The 22500-nt window shown below is 49.8% G+C and overlaps 1 protein-coding gene across 1 annotated transcript in view; it reads left to right on the forward strand.

Moving 5' to 3' along the window:
* The window catches only part of syne1a (spectrin repeat containing, nuclear envelope 1a), a gene marked incomplete at its 5' end in the record, with an annotated part of 215195 nt that overhangs the window by 65639 nt on the left and 127056 nt on the right, over window positions 1–22500 (forward strand). Inside the window, 28 exons of the mRNA XM_084453952.1 lie at window positions 343–507; window positions 1282–1434; window positions 1606–1749; window positions 5975–6145; window positions 6722–6880; window positions 6981–7145; window positions 7297–7431; window positions 7868–8026; window positions 8897–9108; window positions 10198–10306; window positions 10666–10830; window positions 11031–11195; window positions 11375–11539; window positions 11890–12030; window positions 12138–12308; window positions 13621–13848; window positions 14028–14126; window positions 14275–14462; window positions 14612–14735; window positions 14887–15065; window positions 16474–16627; window positions 17561–18189; window positions 18711–18890; window positions 19183–19336; window positions 19811–19969; window positions 20664–20846; window positions 22060–22161; window positions 22285–22488. Coding sequence (XP_084310078.1) covers window positions 343–507; window positions 1282–1434; window positions 1606–1749; window positions 5975–6145; window positions 6722–6880; window positions 6981–7145; window positions 7297–7431; window positions 7868–8026; window positions 8897–9108; window positions 10198–10306; window positions 10666–10830; window positions 11031–11195; window positions 11375–11539; window positions 11890–12030; window positions 12138–12308; window positions 13621–13848; window positions 14028–14126; window positions 14275–14462; window positions 14612–14735; window positions 14887–15065; window positions 16474–16627; window positions 17561–18189; window positions 18711–18890; window positions 19183–19336; window positions 19811–19969; window positions 20664–20846; window positions 22060–22161; window positions 22285–22488 — 4962 coding nt within the window. The remainder of the gene's footprint in view (window positions 1–342; window positions 508–1281; window positions 1435–1605; window positions 1750–5974; window positions 6146–6721; window positions 6881–6980; window positions 7146–7296; window positions 7432–7867; window positions 8027–8896; window positions 9109–10197; window positions 10307–10665; window positions 10831–11030; window positions 11196–11374; window positions 11540–11889; window positions 12031–12137; window positions 12309–13620; window positions 13849–14027; window positions 14127–14274; window positions 14463–14611; window positions 14736–14886; window positions 15066–16473; window positions 16628–17560; window positions 18190–18710; window positions 18891–19182; window positions 19337–19810; window positions 19970–20663; window positions 20847–22059; window positions 22162–22284; window positions 22489–22500) is intronic.

The following is a 22500-nucleotide window of genomic DNA, read 5'->3' on the forward strand; positions in this document are numbered from 1 at the left end:
AGCAGACTGAGCAAAATAAATACAGTTAAGAATACAGACACAGCAAAACTGTGACACAAATCAGTTTGGAAATATGGTGATGTGCTTTACCAAAACATCTCCAAATGTTAGTTATTAGCATATTTTAACCTCCAAATCAATTAACTTCACCCAACTGTCATATCTTCCCCGCTTGATTTCAACATGTCACTGAGGACATTTCGGCTGTGAAGTCACCATGGTTACCCGAACTGTCAGATTATTGCCCCAATAACTAAACCACACAGGACTAGAAAGCTAATTACCCCCAATCCTGTCCCCCCTCACTCGCCGCCCCCCATCTCACCCCCCCACCTCTCTCAGGAGTTCTTCAGGACTCTTCCTCATTGGATGGACCAGCAAGCGACCATGAACGATGCCGGCAACTTCCTGATCGAGACGTGCGACGAGACGGCGTCGCGCGACCTGAAGCAGCAGCTGCTGATCCTGAACGGCAGGTGGAGGGGCCTCTTGGTCCAGGTCAAACAGGTGAGACGGTCCGCAGGTGCGCCGCACACTCACTACTACTAATACTCACCCGCTGACTTGCGCACCTATTAAAGGTTTGGGCGGCCGTGGCTCAGGAGGTAGAGCGGCTCGTCCAATGATCTCAGGGTCGGCGGTTCGAATCCCGCCTCCTCCTGTCCACATGTCGAAGTGTCCTTGGGCAAGACACTGAACCCCAAATTGCTCCCAGTGAGCAGGCTAGCACCTTGCATAGCAGCTGCCGCCATTGGTGTGTGAATGTGTGTGTGAATAGGTGAATGAGAGGCCTTCATTGTAAAGCGCTTTGGATAAAAGCGCTATATACCGTAAGTGCAGTTCATTAAGCATTTACCATTTAAGGACACAACATGCTCCGTATCCTCATCTCTCAAGTATATTGGATGAAGGACTCAAGATGGACCCGACATGTTCACTATCAGAACTGTGAGTGTGAGGCTGAGGAGAGGCTGGTTAGAGGTTCACTATCAGAACTGTGAGTGTGAGGCTGAGGAGAGGCTGGTTAGAGGTTCACTATCAGAACTGTGAGTGTGAGGCTGAGGAGAGGCTGGTTAGAGGTTCACTATCAGAACTGTGAGTGTGAGGCTGAGGAGAGGCTGGTTAGAGGTTCACTATCAGAACTGTGAGTGTGAGGCTGAGGAGAGGCTGGTTAGAGGTTCACTATCAGAACTGTGAGTGTGAGGCTGAGGAGAAGCTGGTTAGAGACAGGACGGAGGTCTGATACGGAACGTGTGTGTGTGTGTGTGCGTGCGTGCGCAGTACGCCCGAGCAGATGAGCTGGACAAGTGCCGGAGGGACTATGTGAGAGCCGTCTCCTCCCTCCGAGAGATCCTGGACACGGCCGAGGAGAAGCTCAGCGCTCCGGTCCAGCTCTCCTTCCCCAGCGTCCGGGCCTTCCTGCAGGATGTGGAGGTAAGAATCCCTTTTTTATGCTACCGAAAATGTTCCCATCTCCTGCAAGAACATACAAAAAAAAAACACTGCACGACCATGTCTGTGGCAGGAGGTGTGATGTATGGTATTATCGCTTCAGACATGACTCAGATGACCTTTGCCCTTTCCTCCCCCGCGTCTCACACCCAGAACACAAAGCAAAAGGTTGTTGCCATGGAGACACAGTACAAGCTGGCGGCCCGCAGTGCCCAGCTCCTGGCCAAAGACGCTTCGCAGGAGGAGGGCGCCAAGGCCATGGCTACCATGGCGACGGTCAAAGGTCAGCTGAGTAAGGTAGGCATCACCAGAGGATAGCCTGCAGCAAGAAAACCCTTTATCCCCAAGACAATAAAAAATACAGGATGTAAGATTTTATTTAAAACGGTAATCTTGAACTTTTTAATATAAACAAATGTCACTTTCGCTACTATCTACTGGTGATTGAGGTAACACTAATGATTCAGCCTCACAAAAGCCTTTCCATTTGCAGTTTTGAGAGTAATGAGAACTGGTCACTGTGGCGACATTCCCGGCAAAAATCCCAAACTGCACAGTTAGTGAGCGTTTCACATCAAAACGCCGTGTTATGTTCCACCAAAGGGAGACTGAAAGCCAACGTTGACGTTTTTGCTCATTTTAACAGTATTAGTGCACAGTGCCTGTGGGGATGTTGTGGTTTATGTGTCTACCTTGGTGAATCCGACGTTTGTAACACAGACACAAAAGTGAGTATGGTGGCACTTTAAGCCGCAGCCAATGCAGTTTATTTATGGGCCTGTCGTAGTTTTTATTACATTTGTTGTTTTGAATGAAATAGTTTTGTGATTTGGCAAACTGTGATTTGGCAAACATCCACAGACTCTTGACAGGACTTCACAGATACAGTAGATGGATGTGTTACTACTACACCACCAGTTTAGTTTTTTTTTGTTTGCCTTTTTTTTAGGGCTGTCAATTTAATAAGTTAATTTTATTTGATGATAAAAAATAAAATAGAAAAACACAAAGTATATTTGTTTGGGGTTTCTCCTATCAAATTTTGATATGGAATTATTTGTTAGCATGTGCTTGGCACGGCTATCTCTAGGCATGTTAGTGTAACAACCTTTACCTGCTCAGTGAAGGTGTGGTGATCAACTTCCAGCGTCTGCTCAGTTGTGCATGGGGATAGAAAAGAGGACAATTAGCATGTATACTTCTTTATCTGAGCAGGCTATTTTGTAAAACAGTAACCTTACAAAGGCTATGGCTAGTAGGCATTGCACCGCTGGGAATGCAAATTCTGTGCTAGCTAGCTTGGTTTGCAAATAAATATGCAGTTATAAAACACATGTCAATGTTTGGCGTGGCTCTCTAGGCATGCTAGTTTAACCACCCTTACCTGCTCAGTCAGCGTGCTAGTTTAACCACCCTTACCTGCTCAGTCAGCGTGCTAGTTTAACCACCCTTACCTGCTCAGTCAGCGTGCTTGTTTACCACCCTTACCTGCTCAGTCAGCGTGCTAGTTTAACCACCCTTACCTGCTCAGTCAGTGTGCTTGTTTACCACCCTTACCTGCTCAGTCAGCGTGCTAGTTTACCACCCTTACCTGCTCAGTCAGCGTGCTAGTTTAACCACCCTTACCTGCTCAGTCAGCGTGCTAGTTTAACCACCCTTACCTGCTTAGTCAGCGTGCTAGTTTAACCACCCTTACCTGCTCAGTCAGCGTGCTAGTTTAACCACCCTTACCTGCTCAGTCAGCGTGCTAGTTTAACCACCCTTACCTGCTCAGTCAGCGTGCTAGTTTAACCACCCTTACCTGCTCAGTCAGCGTGCTAGTTTAACCACCCTTACCTGCTCAGTCAGCGTGCTTGTTTACCACCCTTACCTGCTCAGTCAGCGTGCTAGTTTAACCACCCTTACCTGCTCAGTCAGTGTGCTTGTTTACCACCCTTACCTGCTCAGTCAGCGTGCTAGTTTAACCACCCTTACCTGCTCAGTCAGCGTGCTAGTTTAACCACCCTTACCTGCTTAGTCAGCGTGCTAGTTTAACCAGCCTTACCTGCTCAGTCAGCGTGCTAGTTTAACCACCCTTACCTGCTCAGTCAGCGTGCTAGTTTAACCACCCTTACCTGCTCAGTCAGCGTGCTAGTTTAACCACCCTTACCTGCTCAGTCAGCGTGCTAGTTTAACCACCCTTACCTGCTCAGTCAGCGTGCTAGTTTAACCACCCTTACCTGCTCAGTCAGCGTGCTAGTTTAACCACCCTTACCTGCTCAGTCAGCGTGCTAGTTTAACCACCCTTACCTGCTCAGTCAGCGTGCTAGTTTAACCACCCTTACCTGCTCAGTCAGCGTGCTAGTTTAACCACCCTTACCTGCTCAGTCAGCGTGCTAGTTTAACCAGCCTTACCTGCTCAGTCAGGGTGGAGTACTGACAGTTGTAGTGGAATTAAATCTGATCTAAAGTAAAAAGATTTGCCAAGATTCGCTCAAAGAGGTTTAGTCTGATTTATTGAGAAAATATACGAGCACAAGGACTTCAGGATAACGCACGTGAGCGGTATCCAACAGAAGTGCCGCAGTCTGGTCTTGCGCGGCCTTATATTCAAGCAATACACAGGTATGATGCTTCCAGGGATGTGATTGGCTAACCCATCTGTACACGTCATATTAAATGGCAGACATCATCAACAATGGTCAAAAGTTGAGACACGTGATATGAGAAAAGGGCGGTAAATGGAACAAAGAATGGTTATTCTGGAGCAGACAACGTCTAGGTGTCTCGACCTCCTGGAGAGGTCATCCTGTCATAAATGAGGTTAGCACAGCTATGTGAAAGGTTGAGGGAGGTAGTGAAATTACAATTTCTATGACACTGTGGGAGGATAGAACGGAGGATTATTAGCGCATACTGGACTGTGTACTGCTGTGTCTCAGTAGAGCCAGGAAGCTTTCTTTAACACAAAATACTGCACAAACACTAAGACGGTTAAAAATGTGACATACTGGCTAAAATGAGAGAACAATCAAGTCACGAGTGAGGATATACTTGATAATGGAGGTGTAGAACAGAACCATCATTGTCTTTGGCAGGTTGAATTTTTGTGAGTTTCCTGTCTTTGAAAATGAGAGCTTATGGTGTTTTCGAGGGATTTTGTCTATGCACCTATGGATCCACTGAGTGTGTGAGCGGCAACGGGCTATATCTCAAGAGTGCACAGTGTGCTGAAACTTTGATATCAGCCATTGTACTCTATATGATCGTAAATAACCTTTTAACATGGCTTATAATGCTAAATTCCGAACCTGTCCTTTAAATACAAACATTCAAATAAAAGAGCTGGTCTGCATGCATCTGAGCCATTCCAAGACCCTCCTAAATGTAGAGAGTGTTCCTTTGTACGCTAAATTGCTTATTATAGTGCCACCTATGGGCGAATCATGGTGAGTCTTTGTGGCGTAGTTACTCATTGTCTGTAGTTGCGACATGCCGAGTTACTGCATTTTTGGTTGAGGACTTCAAGAGTTATCCAGTTATTATTACATGCCAAACATGTAAAAACATTCAGATTGCGATACATTTCACAGGAAAGCTTACTGAGACTGAAGATGACAGTACATCCTGTGCTTCCCATCTTGTAAAACCACTTTACAGTATCCTAGTTTTTCCAACACATTTTCGGATGCCCCATTGACTTCGATTCTAGCCCAGTGAGAGCCGGCATAAAAACTGCAGCTACCTGTAGCTCAATACAAGTTGTGGTCTCTATGTTTTAGGTTCATGGTAGAAAGATCACAAATATGGCTAGATGTCCAAACACTACCCCTTTATGTAGCCTACGTTCGTTCGCTGGAACGGAGTCACTGGAATGTAACTCACTTCTCTGTCTCAGGATAGTGTGTAGAATGTGGTCACAACTCCGGTTATCTTGTTAAATCATGTTGTGTGACATAGTGACCTAGAACGCACACACTGTACTGTTTATACAATGATCAAGTTGAGGTAGAAAAACATGTCCTTTTTGGGTATTGTACTGCTATTACCAGCTGCTATAAGAAACAAACAAAAAAAGATCAGTATCGGCAGTGTATCACCAGATATGGCTCATAGACGATCAGTGATCGGTATCGGCCACAAAAAATGTGTTCGGGGCCTCACTAATTGTGACCAACATTAGACACCCAAACAACAACAACACTTTATGTTATATATATATTATATTAACAAAACATAATCTATAAGGGATGGATACATGATTTGCATTCAATGCAATGAACTATAGTGGTAAAAAAAATGACGGGGCTGGAGAAGACAGACATACCAAGGCACAGGTGAGGGGAGACCAACAAGGCTGAGGGGAGACCAACAAGGCTGAGGGGAGACCAACAAGGCTGAGGGGAGACCAACAAGGTGACAGACAGGAAATGGAGTGAAGTGGGGAGGAATTACACAATAGTAATAGTAACAAAAGTTTCCTGATGAGTAGTCCTCTCTTCGATTTGCCATCTTCCTCTAAAGGTCTGGTCTGTGTTCTCAGGTGAGAGAGAGGTGCCCCTCTCTGGTCAGGGAGTGCCACGGCCTGCTCCCCCTGCTGGAGGAGGTGGAGAAGCACATCACAGGCTTCTACCAGTCCCTGGAGAGGGCCAACGACATCACCGCCCAAGCCCGGGACCCAGAGGCACCGGCACCACACACACACACCTGGCAGGTGAGACCACACACACACACCTGGCAGGTGAGACCACACAAACACACCTGGCAGGTTAGACCTCACACACACACCTGGCAGGTGAGACCACACACACACACCTGGCAGGTGAGACCTCACACACACACCTGGCAGGTGAGACCACACACACACACCTGGCAGGTGAGACCACACACACACACACACACACACGGCAGGTGAGACCGGGACACTCGGCCACAGATTAGCTAGAGACTAGCAGGAGTTTAGGGCACTAGGTTTAGAGTAGCTAGAAATAAAGGCATTAGGCCATGACAAAGCTGAGGATGGTGGATAGCTTTAAAGAGATATACGTACACCAAGACAATTTAGGCTGTGATATTGGATGAATTGTATTGACTTTATGGTACTGTATGTATTAGGGGAAGATTTTATGCTCATCATTGAGCAAAAGTTGCAGGTATGAGGGTGTATGTCTTATTGTGTGTGTGTGTGTGTGTATACTGTATATGTACATGTACATTGATACATCATATTTCATTACAGTACAGTATGTCTATTCACACTGAACAGCTGTCCCTTCTCTCCCTCCTGCAGGACCTGCTGAGCCAGCAGCAGAGCTGTAAGCGATGTCGCTCCGTCATCGAGAGGAACCTCCAGGCCCTCCAGAGGGCGCTCTCCTCCAGCAAGGCCCTCAAGAACTTCGACCAAACGCTTCTGCAGAAGAGAGTGTCTGAACTGCAGACCTCTGCGCAGGTCAGCGCTCGGCTACACGTAACCAGCGGGTTAAAGACGAACAAAACTACATTACCCATGATGCTTTGCTTTAACCCTGCCTATGATTTCTGATGGCCAGGCTCTGGTGAAGGAGGTTGGGGAGTGGAGGCGTCAGGAGGAGGCCAACAGCAGCCTGAGGAGGAGGTTTGAGGAGTCCCGTGTGGAGCTGGAGAGGACGCTGAGGACGGCCCAGGCCTGCCTGAGGGAGAGGGGCGACGCTGAGGGCCTTCTGACCAAACACACGGTGAGGACACATCTGAGGGAGTGTGTGTGTGTGTGTGTGTGTGAGAGAGAGAGAAAGAGAGAATCTCTTTATGATTAGCTTTGGCTCACCCCCATAGAAAACTAGCATTTTCTTGCTATCCATCAAGCTAATTTGTGGTTATTTTACTCAGGAGTTCTTTGGGCAGCTAGACCAGCGGGTCCTCAGTGCGTTCCTGAAGGCGTGCGATGAGCTGACGGACATTCTGCCGGAGGAGGAGCAGCCAGGGCTGCAGGAAACCGTCCGCAGGCTGCACAAACTCTGGAAGGTCAGAGGTCCATCGTTCTTAACTAATAAGCCTCCGCAGCGATCCACACACTGATTAGGCTGCAGCCTGCAGCTTGTATAGACATCTGGTGACCTCTGCTCCTGGGTTCTGCTATTGATCGTACTGATCTAGTTATTCATGGTTGGTTGGATTCAGAAATCAAGTGTCTCTCTCTCTCTCTCTCTCTCTCTCTCTCTCTCTCCCTCTCTCTCTCCCTCTCTATCCCTCTCTCTCCCTCCCTCTCTCTCTCTCCCTCTCTCTCTCTCTCCCTCTCTATCCCTCTCTCTCTCTCTCCCTGTCTCCCTCTCTATCCCTCTCTCTCTCTCTCTCTCTCTCTCCCTCCCTCTCTCTCTCCCTCTCTATCTCTCTCTCTCTATCTCTCTCTCTCGCTCTGTCCACCCTCACACATTCTCTCTCCCTCCCTGTCGTTCTGCAGGATGTCCAGGGGGAAGCGCCGGCGCACTTGCAGCGCCTGAGGGTGGAGGCGGAGCGCGGGCGCGTGTGGGCGGTCCTACAGGAGTGCAGGGCGGAGCTAGCCAGGGAGAGCCAGGCCCTCGCCAGCGGCAGCAGCGAGAGGATCATCCGAGAACACCGGGTGAGCGGAGAGGAGGAGAGGAGGAGAGATACGGAGAGCGCTATGGCGACATGCGTCGGTCAAGCGTCGCCAAACATCATCCCGCTGAACAATCAAGCAAGCCAGACACGCTTGAGAACCCTGTTATGTTCTAGGCTCCTTTAAGAACGTACTGTATGCACTACATCACTTGTGTTACGCTGTATTCTTTGTTCTTGCTGATTCTATGCTAACTAAAGCTGCAAGCTAAACTTGAGGCAACATGTCGTTACTCTACAGTTTTCTACAGACGTTAAGATGGCGACGAGAATACTTACTGCACTCACTGTGTGTGAGGAAAACATTGATCTATGTCTGATTCAGACGGTGAACTCCCATTAATTCTAAATGTGGGACTGATATAAGTGAATACTTACCTCTGCCTCTCTGTCTGAGAGAGCCTCAAATAAATAGAGGGATCTCTTAAAGGGAAAGGGTGTGTCTGTTAGAAGAGCGTGCTAGACAGTGGGCGTGTCCGTTAGAAGAGCGTGCTAGACAGTGGGCGTGACCGTTAGAAGAGCGTGCTAGACAGTGGGCGTGTCCGTTAGAAGAGCGTGCTAGACAGTGGGCGTGTCTGTTAGAAGAGCGTGCTAGACAGTGGGCGTGTCCGTTAGAAGAGCGTGCTAGACAGTGGGCGTGACCGTTAGAAGAGCGTGCTAGACAGAGGGCGTGTCCGTTAGAAGAGCGTGCTAGACAGAGGGCGTGAGGACAAACTGAGAACGAGGGAAAGCAAAGGAAAAAGTTGAAAGCGATGAAAAACGATCCAGTCTGGTGTCGTTGCTTCACACACACGCGCATGCACACACACACACACACACCCTAACTCGGCCATCCCTCCCCCCCTCCCCCCAGGCGTTCTTCAGGGAGAGGGCGTCCCTGGCGGCGTGCGAGCGGAGGATAGCCACCATGGAGGAGCTGTGCGAGAGGCTCCCCGACGGCGACGCCGGTGCCCGCCACGCCCTGGAGGCCAGCAGGAGGGCCCTGCAGGAGGTCAGGGGTCAGGTCGAGGCCGCCCACCTCAAACTGCAGCAGCACCCTGACAAGTGGATGGAGTGGGAGCACAGGTGAGCGAAAAGAATGAAATGGAAGGGAAGTGCATGACAAAGGACATGTTAAGTTCTCTGATACGATGTTGTTTTCTTTATACCTGCTCCTCTGAGCCTCAATTGTGCAAACTACAGTGGAAACCGCTTATAGTGATCAGTTACAGTAATCAACCGCTTATAGTGATCAGTTACAGTAATCAACCGCTTATACAGTAGTGATCAGTTACAGTAATCAACCGCTTATAGTGATCAGTTACAGTAATCAACTGCTTATAATGATCAGTTACAGTAATCAACCGCTTATAATGATCAGTTACAGTAATCAACCGCTTATAGTGATCAGTTACAGTAATCAACCGCTTATAGTGACCAGTTACAGTAATCAACCGCTTATATGGATCAAAAAGCTTGGGACAAAATCATTCCTATACAAATGCTGTTTAAATAATTTACTTATAGTAATCAAGGAATCCACTTAGTGTTCATTTTGGGTCTTTTCATACAGTACGTGACAATATATGGAAAAAATGTTACATTTCCCATGATAGCCTACTTCACCTCGTGGTCTGTCCACGCCTGGCTAGGCTGGGGCTGTGTAGCGCCAGCCCCTGAATCTTTGAATTTTCAAGTTTTCAACGTAATGGCAGTTCAGTGTCAAGCTATAAAGGTATTGCATGCACTGAAATCATGATGACAGTCTCCTGAAAGCTTAGTAAACTGCCAAAAGAGCCAAGGAGACAGCAGCGAAACGTTCTCGAACACTCACGAACACTCATGGTGAAAGCGCGTCAAGGGGATTGAGAACGCCTGGTCATGTGACGCCCCCTTGAGCCTGTGGGGTGGAACCGCAGAAGGACCGGCAGAGAGCCTGGGAGTGGACAATTTCAAAGTTTCCATAATCTGGTTTGAGCGATTTAAACAGAGAGAGAACATGATTGTGTTTCTGCATGAGGAGGAGGCTGATGCAGTGTCACGCGTTGTACAATTCAGTTATAATAATCATCCGCTTACAGTGATCAAGTAGACCCGGACCCACGTGATCACTAAGCGGTTTCCACTGTATTTCTAAAGACGATCATTTAGGCTTGACGGGCTTCCTTTTTCTAGGTTCTCTGAGCTCTCTGATTGGCTGACGTCTCAGAGGAGCCAGGCGAGGGTATGGAGGGAGAGGGCTCAAGACTCCGCCTACCAGGAAGAGGTGTACGCTCAAGTGCAGGTGGGTTTGGAACTCTTTAGTCCGGCCCTGACCCCTACCCCATTTCACCCACCATGACCTTCCACTTTCTCTATTCCTCATCTTCTCTATTCCTCATCTTCCCTATTCCTCATCTCCTCTATTCCCCATCTTCTCTATTCCCCATCTTCTCTATTCCTCATCTTCTCTATTCCTCATCTTCCCTATTCCTCATCTCCTCTATTCCCCATCTTCTCTATTCCTCATCTTCTCTATTCCTCATCTTCTCTATTCCTCATCTTTCACCTCCTCACCTTCCCTCCATCCCTCCCCTCTCCTTCCTCTCCATCTCTCTCCTCCTCTCAATCCCTCTCCTCTATCCGTCTCCCCTTCTCCTCCAGGAGCTGCAGGAGTGCTTGTCGGCCCAGGAGGAGAGCCTGTCCTGGCTGAGGAGCCGTCTGGCCGTGCTGGAGGAGGTCAGCCCCGAGGAGGAGGTCAGCAGGCGCAGGGCGGCGCTGGCCAAACTCTCCTCCGACATGCGGGCCCTCCCCTCCTCGCTCTCCCAGGTAACACGCCACCGTCGCCCGCCAGGGACCTCATCAGCGTTTGGGATTTGCTCTCTCGGCTGAGTCTGTGGCTGTAATGAAACGGGGTGACGATATTTACACATAAATTCAAAGGTAATGTGCTTTTCATAGCTAATGATTGATGTCCTCTCTTCATCTCTCTCTCTTTCTCTCTCTCTCTCTCTCTCTCTCTCCCCCAGTGGAGTCAGGGTTCAGCACTGGCCCCTGATGAGGAGCTGAGAGAGGAGGTGCGTGGTGCTCTGGAGGAGGTGCTCCAGGCCAGGAGGGAGGCTGAGGAGCAGACCAACCGCATTCTGGAGGCAGGGAACCCAGAGGAGGCCAGACAACTGCTTCTCCTCCACCAGGTGGGGGCGCTATACTATACTATATTATACTATACTATACTATACTATACTATACTATACTATACTATACCATACCATACCATACCATACCATACCATACCATACCATACCATACCATACCATACCATACCATACCATACTATACCATACAAATATCTCAAGACTCTCTTTCTCTGCAGCAACAACTGAAGCGTCTGCAGGCAGACAGGAAGGAGGCGGAGCTACTGGTGGCCCACTGTCGCCAACTGCAGAGTGGGGAGGAGCTTAGTCAGTCGCTACGGGAGCTGGAGGGAGCGTTCCGAGAGGTGGACCGCAAAGTGGGGGCACAGGAACACAATCTGAAGGTGTGTGTGTGTGTGTGTGTGTGAGTGTGTGTGAGTGTGTGTGTGTGTGTGTGTGTGTGTGTGTGTGTGTGTGTGTGTGTGTGTGATTGAGTGAATGTGTCCGTCATTGATCATTCGACGCATACCCCTTGTTTGATCAATGATCGGCCATGTTCTGTGTCGACAGACTTATGGACTGGCGTGCGTGCCTCTCACTCCCAGGCTTAATGGACTGTACACACAAACCTCACCGCCGTGTTATTGATTGCATCTACTGTTTCTACCGTATCTATGCATGCACAGTATTTGTGTGTTCTCTGTGTGTGTGTGTAACCAGTTGATCTCCTGTGCCTGTGTGTGCTATTATCCAGGCTACGCTGTGTACATGGCAGGAGTTTGAGACAGAGCGCAAGGTCATCTGGGAGTTTGTTAGTAGCACAAGCGCTGTCCTGCAGAAAGGACTCAGTTTCAGCAGCCTGGACAGCCTTCAGACGGAACTGGAGCACACCAAGGTGTGTGTGTGCCTGTGTGTGCGCGCGCGCGTCTGTGTGTGTGCACGCGTCACTAAATAGACTGCACAGTATGAGCTCACAGCGTGTACCGTTAACGCTGTCTACAGGAGCTGTACAGGAGCTGCGAGGAGTTTGTGGCGCGGGCGGACGTTCTCCTGGAGATGGCTTCAGAGATCCAGCTGGGCCCCAGGAACCAGAACCTGCTGCTCCAACAGGCCCAGGCCACCCAGCGCCAAGTCTCTGAGCTGGACGACAGCCTGGAGAAGAAGTATGGACCCGTTTCAAAATCACTGCTCAATTGTCTTTTATAATCACACATCCTTCTTGAGCCTAGTTATTACTGACGTCTGCAGTATTGCAAGTTCTGTATTCGTTGCTTGAATCGTATGTAGGTAAAGTGTGTGTTTGTGTGTGTGTGAGAGTTTGTGTTTGTGTGTCAGAGAGTTTGTTTGTGCCTGTGTGTGTGTGTGTGTGTGTGTGTGTGTGTGTATGTTTGCGTGTGTGTATGTGTATGTGTGTGTGTTTGTGTGTGTGTACTGTATGTGTGTGCGTGCGTGTGTGTGTGTGTGCGTGTGTGCGTGTACAGTATGTGTACAGTATGTGTGTGTGTGTGTGTGTGTGTGCGTGTGTGTGTGTGTGTGCGTGTGTGTGTGTGTGTGTGTGTGTGTGTGTCCGGTCCGGTCCTGTGACTAGTGGTTTATCCCTGGTCTCTCAGTATTGGTCAGCTGGAGGTTGCAGGCGCGCGGTGGGAGCGGTTCAGCCGCGAGTCAGAGGCCCTCTCCTCCTGGATCTCTGACCGAGAGAGAGAGCTGGAGGCAGCGGAGCCCTCCTCCTCCTCCTCCTCCTCCTCCTCGCCCTCCTCAGATCACCTCCTTCAACTCATCAGCGCAGTGGAGGTATGGCAGACCGCGCTCCATATTCAATTCATTCTGTTTCAGAGAGAGAGGCTGAGAGTATGCTTTGGTCTATAACATGGCAGGTATATGAGCTGTATATAACATGGCAGGTATAGGAGCTGTATATAACATGGCAGGTATACGAGCTGTATATAACATGGCAGGTATACGAGCTGTATATAACATGGCAGGTATAGGAGCTGTATATAACATGGCAGGTATACGAGCTGTATATAACATGGCAGGTATACGAGCTGTATATAACATGGCAGGTATACGAGCTGTATATAACATGGCAGGTATATGAGCTGTATATAACCTTCCCTCCTGTTTCTAGACTGGAGACAGTCATCCTGGTCTTCACAGGTTTCTATTGATAGAAAAGGGACAGGCTGCCACTGCATCATCATCACACAAGTGTGCTTGTTGTAAATGCGCAGTCTTTATGTTCGACCGTGGGCTGCAGCCCGACTAACAGAGAGGGACTGAACATGTTAGGGAAAAAATCTCTCTGTAAGCCCCTCACTCTCATACGTCTGTCTCTCTGTCTCTCTCTCTCTCTCTCTCTTCCTCTCTCTCTCTCTCTCCTCTCTCTCTCTCTCTTCCTCTCTCTCTCTCTCTTCCTCTCTCTCTCTCCTCTCTCTCTCTCTCTCTCTCGCTCTCTCTTTTCCCACGCCTCCCCCGTCTCTCCCAGGCGGTGGGGGCGGGACTAGAGAAGAGAGGGGCGGCCCTGTCCGAGCTGGAGGCGGAGTCCGAGGCCCTGGCCGGCTTCCTGACACCCGGGGAGGCGGGGCACGTCCGGGGGCAACTGGCCCACATGGGGCGGAAGTGGGAGGAGCTGAGTCAGAGGGCGGGGCAGCTGGGAGGACAGCTGAACCAGAGCGCCACCTGCAGGCAGAGATACCAGGACAACCTGGAACAGGTAGAGCCGGGGGACGGCGGGGAGTCCAAATCTGAATTTACATCTTGAATGTACACCTTTCAAAAAGCTGCAAAATTATGCCCCATCTCTTGACCTTCAAACTATTATTTTCCCATGTGTTCCATATCATGTTTGTTGATATAGTGAGAGGCCATTTTGATTGTTTTCTTCTTCCTCAGGTGAAGAAAACAATGGCTGACCTCAGAGAGAAGCTGGGCTGTCCAATCACATCCTGCTTCTCGTCCTCGGAGACCTACAGGGCTCTCCAGCAGCAGATGGTAGCATCGGTGTCACTACTAACCCTCCTCCGGTGTTGTCTAACATTTATACACGGCACCATTTACACACTGGCGTTTGGGGACAGGTCAGATCTTTTGTTTCGCCGTATCATGAAGTAACTGCGTAGATGTTTTGGTCTTGGTCCAGGAGGTGACCCAGGCGCTGGAGCAGCTGAAGCCCAGGCTGGAGGCTCTGTGTGCGGGCAGGAGGAGGCTGGGAGAGGAGGGCCAGCTGGAGGGGGAGGCGGCCGGCCTCCAGAGGGACCAGGCGGAGTACGCAGAGACAGCTGCAGAGAAACAGGCCGCCCTGGAGAACCTGCTGACTCTCTGGCAAAGGTAGGAAGACCGCTGGCAGAACGGGCGCCGAGGGCCGGCTAACGGGCGTTCCATGAAAGAATAATCCGGAATGTTTCCCAGATCATAAATCAGAACGTCACTGAACCGTTTGTGGTATTAAAAAATGTCCCCCTTTTTATTTGGTTCAGATTTGAGAAGGAGAGCTCTTCCCTCAGGGGCTGGCTGGACCGCTGTGAGTGTGTGTGCCGCCCCGATAGCCCCCTCCTCTCCACAGACAAAGCCACGCTTAAAAAACAACTACAAACCCTACAGGTTCACATCTTCCACTTTCTCCACAAATATATTCACTCGCTCAAGCAGCTGAAATAGACAAGGATTTTTTTCCTCATATGATGTATGTATGCATATATATATTAAAATTAAATATATATACTCAGTTTGAGCTTCTACTTGTGCTGCACAGGAAATGCAGAGTGAGGTACCGTCCCACGAGGCTTTGCTGCAAGGCGTGGTGAGTTTGGAGGCGTGTCTGCGTCCCACGGCGCCAGAGGGGCGGGGCCTACAGCTCGCTGATGACCTCACTGATGACCTCGCTCAGCTGGAGGAGAGATGCAGCTTAGTGAAAGGAAGCATAACACGCAGGTAAGAGGGCTATCACAGGTAAGAGGGCTATCACAGGTAAGAGGGCTATCACAGGTAAGAGGGCTATCACAGGTAAGAGGGCTATCTGTCAGTCAAGAGAAGGTGTGATCCAACAAACTTATACTAAAATATCCATTGGAAATGTCTGTATCTTCTAAATATCCTTCACAATATGTTTGCAGTTTGACCCATACACAGTCCCTCCAGAAAAACGTGATGCGATCGCATAATTCATTGCATAATCAGGCAAAAGGCGCAGATTATGCAAGGGTCACATAATTTTAGAAAGCGCATTTTCACCACGATAATCACTGAACTCCGCGCAAAAAACGTGGAATACGCGGGGCTCGCTTGATTTCATACTTCCCGCATTTTTCTGCTTCAAGTTTTAATGTTTTTCACCTCGTTTGTAGGGTTGCCACCTTCAATGGGGAAAAATAAGGGACACCTTGCCAGCAGTCCCATGCTCACGGAACACAAATCAAGCAGGGGTCTGGTGGTCCTCCCCCATGAGATTATGAGTGTCAGACATCTCATTTCCTGCATTCTAGTGAATTGCACCAATTTATGTTTAATATATCAAGTTCAAAATCCTCTGCTATTCTCATCATGAATGAAGGAAATAAATAGCCAATACGAGTAGGCTAAAGCACAGCTGCATCGATTATATTAAGATCAAATCAATAAACATCAGATCATAGGCATGGGCAAAATGTTTGGTCTGATAAACTTGGAAATAGCAAATGACCTGGATGACCACAGAGACCAGACATCGGGGGTTGCTTATAAGTTCCAATGCTGCCTTTTAAGGCTGCCTTCAATCATGATGCCGGTCTATACCGTACCTGGTCTAGGCGCTCTCGCATAGGCTATGGTTTTGTTATGTCTCGTATCATTCCAAGCATGTGAAGACGTAGTGTAGGCTATATGCATTAGAGTGGGGTGTGCACGAAAATACAGGACAGGTTCTTGCATTTTTCGCATATTCTCGCAATATTCGCAAGTTCTTCAGAAAATCCCCGCATTTTCAACGCATAAAATCACATAAAAACCCTGCATATTCCATCGCATAATCAAGGATTTTTGCCTGCATAATCAAGGATTTTTGCCCGCATAATCAATGATTTTTGCCCGCGTTTTTCTGGAGGGACTGCATACAGTACAATATGTATGTGTGTAATATATATTTTCCCTGCCTCTAATCTATTTAAGCGTTGCTGCCGCTTCTATACAGTACATGTGTGTGTACACGTGTGTCCATGTGTCCGTTCGTAGCGTGAGCTGACCAATCAGGAGTAGCCAATGCCGCTGCACGCCAAGCAGAGGGCAGTAGATTGCTTGTAAACCTGCGCCGCTTACCTCACCACCTGGGTGTGTTTTTTCTGCTCTGTCTCCGGTGTCCTGATAGACTCCACCAGCTGCAGTCCCAGCTGTCTCAGGTGGAGCTGTTTGACCAGGACCTGCTGACCCTGACCCAGTGGAGTGACAACTTCCTGTCCGTCCTCAGAAGCACTTCCCAGGTCGACCTGGCTGACCTGGACGCGGCTGATAAGCAGGTCAAGGTGGGTCACAGCTCACTGTAGCTCAGGTCCAGACGGAGGTTTCTCACACAAAGGTCCACAAAGTAGGGATGGGATTCCAGAACCGGAATCGTTAGGAGAATCGGAATCGTTGACTCTGAGAATCGACATTGCAGAGTTAACAGAGGTTTAGTAGTGACACCGATCCTTCTATCCTAGGGAGATCCTAGGGAGAGTCTCCGAGCTTATTCATTATTTTTTATCAATGCTGGCATGTTTTTATCAATGTTTTTATCAATGTTGACAGTTATTGCAAAACGATGATGTCATGTGTCTACGCTGTTACAAAGGAAAAGATCAGGAGCATTGTCATTCATTTTAGCACAGTCAAAATAAATGCTATTAGGCAGACATGCATGCCTTTTTTCTACTCTGTTTCTACACTGTGTTAGAATAGAATAGAATATACTTTATTGTCCCCTCAGGGAAATTTGTCTTGGACTCGTTTGCTGCACAAATAAACTCTATACATAAAAACAGAGGAGGACAACACATCACATGTCTCACATACATATACTACACACAACACATTGTCCACAACACATTGCACATACACAACACACAACACAACACATTGCACATACATAGACTATTGCACACAACCCACATTGCACTTGCCCCAGTGAAAAAAAGAGAAGAACTCAGAGATAATATAGGCTTACTTTATTGATCATGAATCAATAAAGGGAATCAATAAAGATTCAGACAGGATTGTCTGATAAGCAAGATAAGCAGGATTGTTAATGTCATTGGTATCAATAAAACCTGATCAATTTCCATCCCTAAAGTACTTGTACCTCATTCCACATTACCCACACCAATATCCGCACTGTGGACAAAGACCTGTTGCATTGATTCATCTACATTGTAGCTACAGTATTGGTTCAGAAGCTCTGACTGTCCTCCATTTCCCAGGAGCACCAGGCCTCCCTCCAGGAGCAGGGCCCCCAGAGAGAGACCCTCCACCAGAGAGAGACCCTCCTCTTCTCCTCCTCCAGCCCCGAGGCCCAGCGACAGCTCCGGGCCCGGAGGGAGGACTGCCTGCAGCCCCTCGGCGAAGCCCAGCGCCTGCTGCTCCTCAGGGGGGAGAGTCTGGCTGAGCTGGGGGCCTTCCTCCGGAGCCACGCCGCCGCCGCCGGGGCCATCCGGGATCTGGGCGAGGCTGTGGAGGGCCGGGGAGGCTGGGACGGCTCCAGGGTCGAGGAGCTGCGCCGTGGGCTGGGGGAGGCGGCCGCCGACGTGGCCCGTCTGGAGGCGCGGGCGGTGGGGCTGGACGGGCGGCTCGGCAAGGCCCACCTCCACCTGAGCGGGGCGGAGCACCGGGGGAAGACGTCGTGCCGGGGGCGGGCGCTGGCGCTCATGGTGGCCCTGGAGGGGGTGCAGCGGGGCCTGGGCTGGAGGCAGAGCGAGGCAGAGGAGCTGGCGGCGCTGTGGAGCTCCTTCAGGGAGAGGAAGGAGGAGGTGATGGCGAGCCTGAGGGAGCTGGAGGAGAGAACCAGTCAGGAGGGCGTCAGGGAGAGCAGCGTCACGGCCTTCCAGAACAGGTGGGAGGCCATCTTCCTATTTCCCATGTCAAAATAACCCTAGCATAGCCTGTGGTGTTTTGACTTGTTTGACCCTAGTGGCTTACTGTAGATCCACCTGTCAGGTCCTCCGTCATCTCAGGGAGCAGCTCTGTGTGAAACGCTGGCCAGCAGCTAGGCCGGTACCTATAGGTGTGTACCGCTCCACAGGAATGCATTTTTTAAATGAAAGCAGGACCGGAAAAGGCTATCATTGGTGGTTGATATAGTCTCTCTCCAAACTCAAATATTCTGTTGAATCGGGAGTCTGTAGAGGGCGCCCCCTAGCCGCGGCCAGTGATATCAGACCTGGGTCGAAATACTATTCATATACTATACTTGAATTTACTTTTAGTGTTCTTTGCATGATTGCTCATGTCTGGCACAGTGGAACCAACGGGCCATTCCCAAATAAGCAAACCCCCCCAACCAGGCAGACTCAAGCATGTGCTTCAGGGATTGGTTGTGTTTGATTGAATGTCCCCTGTCCCTTCCCTTCCCAGACTGCGCGTCCTGGTCCAACTGGAGGACGAGCTCCGGTCCCTGCAGCACTCGCGTCAGTGGCTGGGGGAGCGCAGCGGGGAGCTGGCCCAGAGGGACGGCGAGGGGGGCGGGGAGGCGCGCAGGGAGGCGGCCCTGGTGGAGGAGGCCTGGGAGGACGTGCAAAGGGTCATAGTTGACGGGTGAGAGGAGGAGAGAGGAGAGAGGGAGGGAGAGAGGAGGGAGGGAGGGAGAGAGGAGGGAGGGAAGGAGGAGGGAGAGAGCGAGGGAGGAGAGAGGAGGGAGGGAGAGAGGGAAGGAGAGAGGAAGGAGGGAGGGAGGGAAGGAGAGAGGAGGGAGGGAGGGTGTATTGGGGGGTTGGTAGTTTCAAATCCACTATAAACACTGAAAACATCAGGCTGAATACTGATCCTTTACTGGCACACATTATTCATGTTTTCATTGTTGATGGTTGTTATTGTGTTCTGGGTCCAGTCAGGCGCAGTGTGGCGTCCTGGTGGATCTCCTACGCCAGTTCCACAGCCTGAGGTCCACCCTCGTAACCACGGTGGAGAACGCAACAAGCCTGACCCACAACCAACCTGACCCCCGCCACAACCCCGAGGAGGCCAGGAGAACCCTGTCACGGGTCAGAACCGCCCTCCAGACAACCTCAGTGTGGTCCTCCTTAGTAATGGTCCCGCCATGGTCCAATTACACGGGATTGGGATTAAATTCACTTCTACCATTTCTTTGATTCAGTGTTTTGGGATGGAGCTTCTGCTCAGTTTAGGCTACCAGCACACCACAGCTGTGTTGAGTGTCAATCAATTATTTATGTGCTTGTGACAATAGGGACAATAACACCAGATGCTTTGAAAAGATACTGTGAAATACAGTTACAGATACAGTTAGTACTCCCCATGTTCTGAGATACAAAAGCAGAATACAGTAGCCCTACAAGACAAAATCACTTTGAGGTGGCTCCTACACTAAAAAACGTGCTTCTCTACTCCACAACAACCGTTTGTTACCCGATGTCGTCATGCCCTGTCAGATCTGCTGTTTCTGTAAGGAAGAAGAGGCGTTTTCAGAGTATTGGAACGTGTCCTGTCTCCTCCAGCACGAGGCGGTCCGCTCAGAGATGAGGCAGAGACAGGAGGACATGGACCGCTTCATCAGTACCGGGGAGGCCCTCCAGAGGGAGCTGGAGAAGGTTCCAGACTGTGACTCCCTCAGCATCCAGGCAGACATGCAGACGCTGAGGGACCAGTGGCTGGAGGTGAGGGGCCTGGCAGGGAGGGCTCTGGGGTACGGGGTCTTTGTTCAGGGGACGGAGGCACACTGACACCTGGCTCAGAACGAATGGCGTCAGCTGCTGTATTTGTCTTCAGCGGGAAGCTGAGAGTCGCTTATCAGCGAAATATCGGATTCCTCGATTCTGCAGCCTTTGTTGTGTCTGGAGGCTTCCGCTGTCTCAGGATTTGTTTCGGCCTGTCCCTCTCCATCTCCCCATCTCTCCATCTCCCCCTCTCTCTCCTTCTCGCTCTCTCCTCTGCTCCTGGGACTCAGCTGTCACAAACCAGCGTGTCGTATAAACAAGTCCAGACATGTTATCCGCCTTTCTATCTTTCCACCCCCCTCCCTGTCTCCCTCTGTCTCTCATCTATCTCTGGTTTGCTATCTGTCATTCCTGTTAAACCAGGAGGGCAAAAGACAGAGAGGGAGGGAGGGGGGGAGAGGGTGAGGAGAGATTGTCAAAGACTGAGACAGATAGAATCAGTAATGAAGGTGTGATAGAGAAGAGGAAAGGTATTTGGATTCTATTGTTCATTTAGAAGCTCTCCACATCAACGTATCAGTTTGATTGACAGGCGGTGTGTGTGTGTGTGTGTGTGTGTGTGTGTATGTGCGTGCGTGCGTGCGTGCGTGCTTGCATGCGTGCGTGTGTGTGTGTGTGTGTGTTTGTCCTGTAGATATCAGAGAGGATCCAGACTAACACAGAGAGACTGGGCTACTGCGTGACACTGTGGGACGACCTGAAGGCCATGGAACACGACATCGACCAATGGGCAGCCGGCTCCATGGCCAACCTGACAGACAACGTGGCCAATCTGAGTGACAAGCAGAGGACGGAGGCCCGCCTCACCAGCTTCCAGGTCTGACCCTATTGGACAATATCAATACCCGCTTTGCGGCATTCTCTATGAGCCTGTTCTGCTAAGTGCTTACTGTGCTTTGTTATGATTCACTTAATATCATATTAGAGACTACAGGGATAGCTACATAATGGCCGACCATGTAGGCAACTTCTCTGTAACTATTTGTGCACTCTCCTGTTAGTCATGTCTCTCTTATGAAGTATCTAGCCCATGTTTACAACTCTGTATTTGTTCTTAGCCAGTAGACAAACATTCTCCAGGAGCTTGCTCGATCGCCTTGTTGAGAGAGGTCAGGGAATAATCTTGACAGCTCACTTTTCTGGCCCCCGGGTGAAACTGTTTTTTGCTTCCCTCTGGAGTATGTAGGGGTGGGATCTATGCCCACCCTCCCATTGCTCTCTGTGAAGCGCATTGTGTTGCGTCTGTGTATGACATGCGCTATACAAATAAAGTTTGATTTGATTTGATTTGATATCATCAGGGAACACAGACGATCAATCAATCAATCAAAGCTTTATTTATTCGATAACCGAATAAGCTGTGTGATGTGCGAATGCCATGTGTTATCACTCTGTCAGGGGGATGAGATCTTGTGTTATCACTCTGTCAGGGGCATGAGATCTTCTGTTTTCACTCTGTCAGGGGGATGAGATCTTCTGTTATCACTCTGTCAGGGGGATGAGATCTTCTGTTATCACTCTGTCAGGGGGATGAGATCTTCTGTTATCACTCTGTCAGGGGGATGAGATCTTCTGTTATCACTCTGTCAGGGGGATGAGATCTTGTATTATCACTCTGTCAGGGGGATGAGATCTTGTGTTATCAGTCTGTCAGGGGGATGAGATCTTGTGTTATCAGTCTGTCAGGGGGATGAGATCTTGTGTTATCAGTCTGTCAGGGGGATGAGATCTTGTGTTATCAGTCTGTCAGGGGGATGAGATCTTGTGTTATCAGTCTGTCAGGGGGATGAGATCTTCTGTTATCACTCTGTCAGGGGGATGAGATCTTGTATTATCACTCTGTCAGGGGGATGAGATCTTGTGTTATCACTCTGTCAGGGGGATGATATCTTGTGTTATCAGTCTGTCAGGGGGATGAGATCTTGTGTTATCAGTCTGTCAGGGGGATGAGATCTTGTGTTATCAGTCTGTCAGGGGCATGAGATCGAGAGTCCAAGCGTGATGTGGGTTTCTTTTCTGCGTTTGTGAAGGAGGAGCTGGAGAGCAGGGAGCTGAGGCTGGATGTCCTCCAGGAGAGAGTGTCCAAGCTGAAGGACCTGGCCAAGCTCCCGGACACCCCCGTCCACCTCCAGGTCCCCAGACCCCAACGCTTCCTCACAGCACCACTACCACACACGTCTTCAGCGTGGTTACGTTGTTTTGTCTGCGGTTCCAGGCGATGACAGGCAGTGTGTGTGTGGTTGTTTCCCGACCAGGTGATGGAGAGCGACCTGAGGAAGAAGCTGGGCCACGCCCAGGAGGTGTTCGACCAGGCCAAGCACGCCCTCGCTTACTTCAGCTTCCAGAAGCAGAGGCTGGAGGACCTCATGGCCCAGATGGTTGAGCGCCTGGAGGCGGTGGAGGGCTGCCTGTCAGGCCTGGACGAGGCCTCTGGCCCGGAGGACATGAGCACCGTCAAGGTGAGCACACCG

The sequence above is a fragment of the Borostomias antarcticus genome (genome assembly GCF_949987555.1).
Source record: "Borostomias antarcticus genome assembly, chromosome: 19".
Lineage (NCBI taxonomy): Eukaryota > Metazoa > Chordata > Actinopteri > Stomiiformes > Stomiidae > Borostomias > Borostomias antarcticus.